Below are 9495 nucleotides of genomic sequence, written 5' to 3'. Positions count from 1 at the left end.
ATGAGAATGAGGATAATAAGGATGGTGATGATGATGAGAATGAGGATAATGAGGATGGTGATGATGATGAGAATGAGGATAATGAGGATGGTGATGATGATGAGAATGAGGATGGTGATGATGATGAGAATAAGAATGGTGATGAGAATGAGGATGGTGATGATGATGAGAATGAGGTGGTGAATGTGAGGAGGGAGAGAGTGCGGATGGTGATGAGGATATAGGTGGTGATGATAATTTAGGTTAAATGAGGTTTGGGTGATGATGGCGGTGATAATTCCTATACTCCTTGATGTGGATAGAAAAACACATGGGGCCATATTGTAGGCTTTAATAGACATAAAACAAAACGTAGGACACTGCAAAGATGAAAGAACTCTTAAACTATACACTAAAGAAACTAAAGGAATCAGACCTTTATCAGTGAAAAACACTCCCGCCGAAAACTAGTAATAAACCTGAAGTTGCCTAATAAGAGACACGTTGAGAGGCAGGCATGCTCGTCTGGCCGTGGAGTGCGAGCAGCGGTCAAGGAGCGAGGGAGCACTCACGTCGCGGCCCACAGCTCGCCGAGAAGACCTGAAACGATCCAGTACATTCACTTTGCTAACAGTGATAGTTCATATTTATTACCACACTCCTTACAATTGCTATCATTACTACAATTACCTTGTAATATCTCTCCAACAATAACGGAAGTCAAAATTGCCAATCTCTCTCTGCAACAAAAAATACACACAATATGAATTCAATCCCTCTCACCCCCTCCCCCCCCAAAAAAAAAATCAAATTCTCCAATCTCTCTCCGTCAAAAAAAAAAAAAAAAAAAATCTAAATTTCCGATCTCTCCCCTCCCAAAAAAAATCTCTCCCTCTCCCCAACAAAAAAAAATCAAAGTTCTCTCTATCTCAAATAAATAAATAAATAAAAATAAATGAATAAAACAAAATCAACAAATCACTCAAATCTTCCAATCCTTCCCTCCACCCCAGGTCACCTGGATGCACCTGGACCGCGTGATGTTCCTGACCGTGGACGACACGACCATCACCCTCATCCCAAGATTTCGTGTCACGCGCGAGGACGAGAACACCTGGACGCTCCACATCCGCCAGGTCACCCCGGCCGACACGGGCTACTACGTGTGTCAGGTCAACATGGAACCCACGATCAACCAGGTCGGCTACGTGCAGGTCGTTGGTAAGTGCTGGAGAGAGGAGAGGGTGTGTAGAAAGGGGGGGGGGGGGTCGGTAAATTGGATAGGGTACATTGGCTGTGTTAGGGGGGGGGGGCAGTGGCTTGGAGGGTATTTTGCGTAAAATGGCTGGGGGGGGGGGGGAGGTTTTTGGGTAAATTAGGGTAAAATAAATGATTTGAGCGATGGGAAGTACTGTATTTAGGTAAATTGGGGTGGGTTTGGGTAAATTTAGGACCGTGGGTGATGGGTAAATTTTGTAGGTTAGAGTGCTTATGGAAAATTAGTACTTTTACAGATGGGAAGGTTTTGGATAAATTGGTGGGTAACATTAGTACTTTGAGTGATGGAGGTATTTGGCTGAAATGGGTTAGGTTGGGGAAATTAGTAGGCTGATTATGGAAAGTATTTAGGTAAATTAGGTAAGCTATGTAAAGTGAGTTTACTGAGAGATACAGGAGATTGAGTAACAGTAACAGTAACAGGGTAGGTTGAGTAACAGGATATATTTGGGAAAGTTGGGCTGGTTGGGTGAAAGGAAGAGGAGGTCAAGGGAAATGAGAAGTCGGGGAGAGTATTACCTACCTGATTGCATAATGACGGTGATAATGACAATAATAATAATGGAAATAATAACAATAATCTCCATGATGTCTATACACTCAGTGCTAATAATATCAATCATAATGAATATGGATTAAAAGAAAAAAAAATAGATTCAACAACTATTTCAATTTCTAAAATCTATTAACAATAACATTAATGAAAATGAGAATAGATTCGTGCCGCCAGTCTGGATCAATAAGGTTTGTGTTGCATGATGTGGAAGTCAGTGTCTGCTTTTACGTTTATAACTTAAATTAATCTGTTTTTTACTGAAGAAATTGGCTTGTTAAGAATTAATTTTAGAAAAAAATACATTCTTGTCATTATAATCTTGTTAAGAACCTTTTAAAGAAAATTACATTCAATCTTTTTTATGTTTATATTTTTTCTCTCTCTTTTTTTCAATCTTTCTCTCTCTCTCTTTCTCTCTCTCTCTCTCTCTCTCTCTCTCTCTCTCTCTCTCTCTCTCTCTCTCTCTCTCTCTCTCTCTCTCTCTCTCTCTCTCTTTCTCTCTCTTTCTCTCTCTCTCTTCTCTCTCTCTCATCTCTCTCTCTCTGTCTCTCTGCTCTCTGCTCTCTCTCTCCTCTCTCTCTCTCTCTCTCTCTCTCTACTCTCTCTCTCTCTCTCTCTCTCTCTCATTCTCACTCGTCTTCTCTCTTCTTCTTCTTCTACTCCCCAACGCCCCTTACACCATTACCCCCTATCCACCCCTACCCACCCTTACCCACCCACCCTACCCAACCTTATCCACCCACCCTACCCACCCTTACCCACCCACCCTACACCCACGCTTACCCACCCACCCTACCCACCCTTACCCACCCACCCTACCCACCCTTACCCACCCCACCCTACCCACCTTTACCCACCCCACCCCTACCCACCCCTATTACCCACCCTTACCCACCCACCCTACCCACCCATACCCACCCCTACCCACCTTTACCCACCCACCCCTACCCACCCTTACCCACCCCCTACCCACCTTTACCCACCCACCCCTACCGACCCTTACCCACCCACCCTACCCACTCCATACCCACCCATACCCACCCTTACCCACCCACCCCTACCCACCCTTAACCCACCCACCCTTACCCACTCCATACCAACCCATACCCACCCTTACCCACCCACCCTACCCACCCATACCCACCCTTACCCACCCACCTCTACCCACCCTTACCCACCCACCCTACCCACCCATACCAACCCATACCCACCCATACCCACCTTTACCCACCCACCCTACCCACCCATACCCACCCATGCCCACTCCTTACCCACCCACCCCCTACCCTCCCTTACCCACCCACCCTACCCACCCATACCCACCCATACCCACCCTTATCCACCCACCCCTACCCACCTCTTATCCACCCACCCTACCCACCCATACCCACCCGTACCCACCCTTACCCACCCTTACCCACCACCCCTACCCCCCTACCCACCCCTACCCACCTCTTACCCACCCTACCCACCCCTACCCTTACCCTTACCCACCCTACCCACCCATACCCACCCTTACCCACCCACCCCTACCCACCCACTCCTACCCACCCTTACCTCCACCCACCCTACCCACCCATACCCACCCCTACCCACCCTTACCCACCCAATTCTACCCACCCTAGCTCCACCCACCCTACTCCACCCTTACCCACCCACCCTACCTCACCCTTACCCACCCACCCTACCCACTCCCTTACCCACCCACCCTACCCACCCTTACCCACCCACCCTTACCCACCCACCCTACCCACCCTTACCCAAACCACCCCTACCCACTCCACCCTTACCCGCCCACCCTACCCACCCATACACCACCTCCCTACCCACCTTTACCCCACCCACACCCTACCCACCCTTACCCACCCAATACCCTACCCGCCTCCATACCCACCCATACCCACCCTTACCCACCCACCCTACCCACCCTTACCCACCCACCCTACCCACCCATTACCAACCCATACCCACCCTTACCCACCCACCCTACCCACCCATACCCACCCATGCCCACCTCTTACCCACCCACCCTACCCACCCTTACCCACCCAACCCTACCCACCCATACCAACCCATACCCACCCATACCCACCCTTACCCACCCACCCTACCCACCCTTACCCACCCACCCCTACCTCCACCCTTACCCACCCACCTCTACCCACCCCTACCCACCCTTACCCACCCACCCCTACCCACCCTTACCCACCCACCCCTTCCCACCCTTACCCACCCACCCCTACCCACCCTAACTCCCCTACCCACGCCCTCCCCCCACACTCACCTCCCCCGCCTTCCAGTCCCGCCCGAATTCATCGACGAGGAGAGCAGCGCCTCCCACGTGGCGGTGCAGGAGGGCAACGACGTGCGCCTCGTGTGCAGGGCCAAGGGCGTTCCGAGGCCGAGCATACACTGGACGCGCGAAGACGGGAAGACCTTCACCACCGTGCGAGGGAATCAAGGTGAGAGAGGGGTGGTGAAGATAAAGGGGAGAGAGAGAGAGAGAGAGAGAGAGAGAGAGAGAGAGAGAGAGAGAGAGAGAGAGAGAGAGAGAGAGAGAGAGAGAGAGAGAGAGAGAGAGAGAGAGAGAGGTGGTGATGATGAGGGAGAGATAGGGATCGTGAGGATAAATGGGAAATGAGAGAGAGAGAGAGAGAGAGAGAGGGGAGAGAGAGAGAGAAGAGGGAGGAGAGAGGGAGAGAGAGAGAGAGAGAGAGGGTGGTGATGATGAGGGAGATATAGGGATCGTGAGGATAAATGGGAAATGAGAGAGAGAGAGAGAGAGAGTGGTGATGATGAGGGAGAGATAGGGGTCGTGAGGATAAATGGGTAGTGAGAGAGAGAGAGAGAGAGTGGTGATGATGAGGGAGAGATAGGGGTCGTGAGGAGAAATGCTGTGTGAGAGAGAGAGAGAGAGAGAGAGGGTGGTGATGATGAGAAAGAGATAGGGGTCTTGAGGATAAATGGTATGAGAGAAAGAGGGTGGTGATGATAAGGAAGGGAGAGCGATTGTGAGGATAAATGAGAGAGAGAGGGTGATGATGCTGAGGAAGGGATACGAATGATAAGGATAAATGGAAAGAGATAGAGAGTGATGATGATAAGAAGCAAGGGATCGTGAAGATAAATGATGAGCTGAAGAGGATGAGGATAATAAGGAAGAGGTAAGGATAGTGAGAAAAAAAGATGATAATGATAATCAGAGATGGATAAAGATAACGAGAAGGGATGATAATGATAATAAAGGGATAATCATGATAATTAGAAAGGGATAAGCGTGATAGGAACGGATAATAAGGATGATAAAAAAAATTACGCCAAGAAAGGGATGAAAAGGATTTAAAAAAATGATAATATATCCAATGAGAAAGGAATGATACAGATAATAACACAAAGATAATTAAGATAAGCTTAGAGATCATGATAGTAATAAGCCAAGGATCCTGACGATAAGCAAGACAGGGCGGTGTGTTCATTACGGTATATCATCGTGCGTAGAAGTAGCTTTATAAGTACTGTAAGTAGTTTATGAATAGTTTATAAGTGGATGTACCGACTGGTGATTCCGAGGATGGTATTAGTTCGGAGTGGTTGCAGTAATTTGTGAATTGTACGGTAATGTTAAGACAAGTAATTGGCTGCTGAGAAGTGAGCTGTGAGATGAGAGGTTGATGGTTGGAAACTGATGACAATATTGAGGCTGAAGATTTGTAAAAGGTGGTGTTGTCAGGTGTGTTTCTTATTTATATCCAGGGTGTTTGTGTGTGTGTTTAAGGGTGAATGTGTATTAGTGTGTGTGTGTGTGTATGTGTTTGTGTGTGTATGTGTTTGTGTGTGTATGTGTGTGCTTAAGGGTGAATGTGTGTTAATGTGTGTATGTGTGTGTGTATGTGTTTGTGTGTGTATGTGTTTGTGTGTGTATGTGTGTGTGTATTTGTGTGTGTGTGTATGTGTATGTGTGTGTGTGTGTGTGTGTGTTTAAGGGAGATTATGTGTTAACGTGTATGTGTGTGTGTGTGTATGTAAGGGTGACTGTCTGTTAGTGTGTGTGTGTGTGTGTGTTTAATTTGCACACAAAAATCAGTTCATGTGTGTCTCCGCTTGTGCTTATTGCATTTCGTTGTTGAAGAGATTGTTTCACTGTGTATGTCTATGCGTGTTTGTGTTTAGTTCTGTATAGGTGTTGTGTTTGTTGCCTTTCTATGTATGTATGTTCATGTTTTTGAGTGTTTGTGATTGCGCGTTTGTTTGTTTGTATCGTCTGTGTCTGCTTATGAGCGTACCTGAACACACGTCCGAGTGCGTGGGTTATTTAAATCTAATTTTGAAATCTAAATTGAGTCGGTGGAAAAAATAGTCTCAGTTAATAAGGTTTCGTGTTTGCTGATTAAATTTCTGCTTTTTCTCAACTCTTTGAAATCGCTGTTCAACAAAGAACTGGGTGCTGGTTTTAGATACTGTACAAGTGAGATCATCGTCTGCGGTGCCTTCACGGGAGCTTGATACTGAAATATGGGTTGCGTGACCGTAGAGTTTAACAGACAATCGTCCCTGACATATAAAAACGATCGCAGCCGTTTATAATTAAATGAGGGTAATGATAATTACGACGATAATGAAAATCAGGATAACAGTAATAGTATTGATAGCAATAACTGTAATAGTTATGCTAAGGATAATAGCAATAATGATAACGGTATTGGTATTAATAATAATGATATTCCTAATAATGATAATTATGATGATAATAATAATGATGAAAATGTTAATGATTACAATAATATTAATGATAATAATGATAACTATAATAACAGCAATAGCAGTGATAATAGAGATAACTTGTTGTAATCGCTAGCAATAGTATTTGTATGTCAATGATAACAGCTACACCAATTAGGAGTGGAAAAAAACAGGTCATAAAAGAACAAGAAATATCCCAATACCATTAATAAGGATGTTAACAATCACAATAATTAATACAACAGCAACAAAAAAAACTAAACTAACGACAACTAGCCCACCACCCCCCTCCCAAAAAAACGCAACATGACAAACAAAAAAACACACAACTAGCCCCCCCCCCCCCTAAAATAAAATCTTGCTTTTCTTTGCAGTGGAGATTTTAAAACAAAAGTAAAAATAAAAACAAATAACTCACTCACTCCTGCTTCTTCTCTTTGCAATGAAAGAAAGAAAAAAGTAAAAACAAAAAACAAAAACCTTACCCACTCGTTTCTTCTCTTTACAATGAAAGGAAAAACAAAAACAAAAAAAAACTCACCCACTCCTGTTTCTTCTCTTTGCAATGAAAGAAAGAAAAAAAGAAAAACAAAAACAAAAAAACTCATCCAATCTTGCTTCTTCTCTTTGCAATGAAAAAAGAAAAAAAAAAAAAAAAAAACTCACCCACTCGTTTCTTCTCTTTGCAATGAAAGAAAAATATAAAACCAAAACAAAAAACTCACCCCCTCCTGCTTCTTTTCTTTGCAATGAAGAAAAAAACAACAAAGAAAAAAAAACTCACCCACACGTTTCTTCTCTCTGCAATGAAAGAAAGAAAAAAAATAAAAACAAAACAAAAAACTCACCCCCTCTTTTTCCTTTCCCTTTGCAGTGAAGAGAATCGAGAGCGAGGAACTTGTCTTGAACGGAGTCACAAGGAAAGACATGGGAGCCTACCTGTGCATCGCCTCCAACAAGGTCCCTCCGTCGATAAGCAAACGCATAGTTTTGGAAATACACTGTAAGTTTTTTTTCTTTTCTTTTTGTGAGGATGGTGATGGTGGTGATTGATGGTGACTGATGGTGGTGGTGATAAAGGAGGATTTTGTGTGTTTTTTTATGGAATATCGTGTTATTTGCATTACATAGATATAAAGATAGATGGATAGAGGGATGAATAGGTAGATGGATAGAGGGATAGATAGGTAGATGGATAGATAGAGGGATAGATAGATAAATGGATAGATAGATGGATATATAGGTAGATGGATAGATCAATAAATGGATAGATAGAAAGAGGTATAGATAGGTAGATGGATAGATAGATAGGTAGATAGATAGACAGATAGAGGGATAGATAGATAGATAAAAAAGATAGACAGATTAGATAGATAGATTAATTGATGGATAAATAAACAGATAGATAAATAGATAGATGTTTTTTCACCATGTTATTCCATTGGTGTTTTTGTTCGTTTTTTTTTATTACTATCATATAGTTATGTCAATAGTGAGGTTAAGCTCATTTAGTAAAGGTATTAGGATATTTAGAATGATGATATTGTTGTGAGGTAATAGCCAGGAGGTTATTGTGTTTTCAGTAATTTCATGAAATCGGTGTTGGGGTTATTAGTCGTCGTAAAGATAAGATTAATTGGTGATGATTGAATAGTATTGATAGTATTGATGATATTGATAATGAAGATGATGATGATGATGATGGTAATGATTATCCGATAATGATAATGATAGTAATAATACTAATGATAATGAGGATGATAATGGTGATAGTAATGGTAATGAGGAGAAGGGATAGGACGATGATGATAATGATAAGAATTATAGCATTGAAAATGGTGACTATGATAATCATAATCATAAAAATAAGAATGAGAATACTACCGAGAATAATAATAAAAAAAAACATCAACCAAATCGAAACAAAAACACAGTAACCATAACCCCCTTTTCATTCCCTCCCTCCCCCATCAAACCCCCCAACCCCCTCTCCCCACCCAACCCCCCCAACCCCTCTCCCTACCCAACCCCCCCAACCCCCCCAAAACCTCTCCCCTCTCCCCACCCAATCCCCAACCCCCCACCCCTCTCCCCACCTCCCTTCTCCCCACACAACCCCCCAACCTCTCTCCCCAACAGTCCAGCCCCTGATCACAGTGCCGAACCAGCTGGTCGGGGCGCCCATTGACACCACGGTGACCCTCGAGTGCCACGTCTCGGCCTTCCCCAACGCCGTGCACTTCTGGCGGTTCAAGGGCCAGCTGCTGATCAACTCGACGCGGCAGGAGACCCAAGAGATCAAGAACGGCTACAAGACGACCATGAGACTGTCGCTGAGGAACCTTCGAGGCAGCGACTTCGGGACGTATGTGTGCGCCGCCAAGAACTCGCTCGGGGAGACGGAGAGCACTGTCAGACTCTACGGTGAGTGGGAAGGGGTTTTTGTCTGTCTCTGTCTCTGTCTACGTATCTTTCTATCTCTCTATATCTATCTATCTATCTATCCATCTCCCTCTCTCTCTCTCTCTCTCTCTCTCTCTCTCTCTCTCTCTCTCTCTCTCTCTCTCTCTCTCTCTCTCTCTCTCTCTGTCTCTCTGTCTCTCTCTCTCTCTCTCTCTCTCTCTCTCTCCCTCCCTCTCCCTCTCTCTCTCTCTCTTTCTCTCTCTCTCTTTCTCTCTCGTTCTTTCTCTCTTTCTCTCTCTCTCCCTCTCTCTCTCTCTCTCTCTCTCTCTCTCTCTCTCTCTCTCTCTCTCTCTCTCTCTCTCTCTCTCTCTCTCTCTCTCTCTCTCTCCTTCTTTTCCCTCCCCCCTTCTCTCTTTCTCTCTCTCTCTCCTTCTCTCTTTCTCTCCCTCTCTCTCTCTCTCTCTCTCTCTCTCTCTCTCTCTCTCTCTCTCTCTCTCTCTCTCTCTCTCTCTCTCTCCCTCTCTCCCTCTCTCTCTCCC

At 44.6% G+C, this 9495-nt stretch overlaps 1 protein-coding gene across 2 annotated transcripts in view; it reads left to right on the top strand.

Moving 5' to 3' along the window:
• Nucleotides 1-992: 992 nt before the first annotated feature.
• LOC113815548 (lachesin) overlaps nt 993-9495 on the top strand; it is a gene marked incomplete at its 5' end in the record, with an annotated part of 23323 nt that continues 14820 nt past the window's right edge. For both annotated transcript variants that reach the window (XM_070120005.1, XM_070120004.1), the window contains 4 exon segments: nt 993-1200; nt 4114-4275; nt 7428-7556; nt 8693-8977. In XM_070120005.1, coding sequence (XP_069976106.1) covers nt 993-1200; nt 4114-4275; nt 7428-7556; nt 8693-8977 — 784 coding nt within the window.

The sequence above is a fragment of the Penaeus vannamei genome, unplaced genomic scaffold (genome assembly GCF_042767895.1).
Source record: "Penaeus vannamei isolate JL-2024 unplaced genomic scaffold, ASM4276789v1 unanchor1048, whole genome shotgun sequence".
In the NCBI taxonomy this organism is placed as follows: domain Eukaryota; kingdom Metazoa; phylum Arthropoda; class Malacostraca; order Decapoda; family Penaeidae; genus Penaeus; species Penaeus vannamei.
The sequence above is the reverse complement of the archived record's forward strand: the minus strand, read 5'-3'. Positions and strand labels throughout refer to the sequence as shown.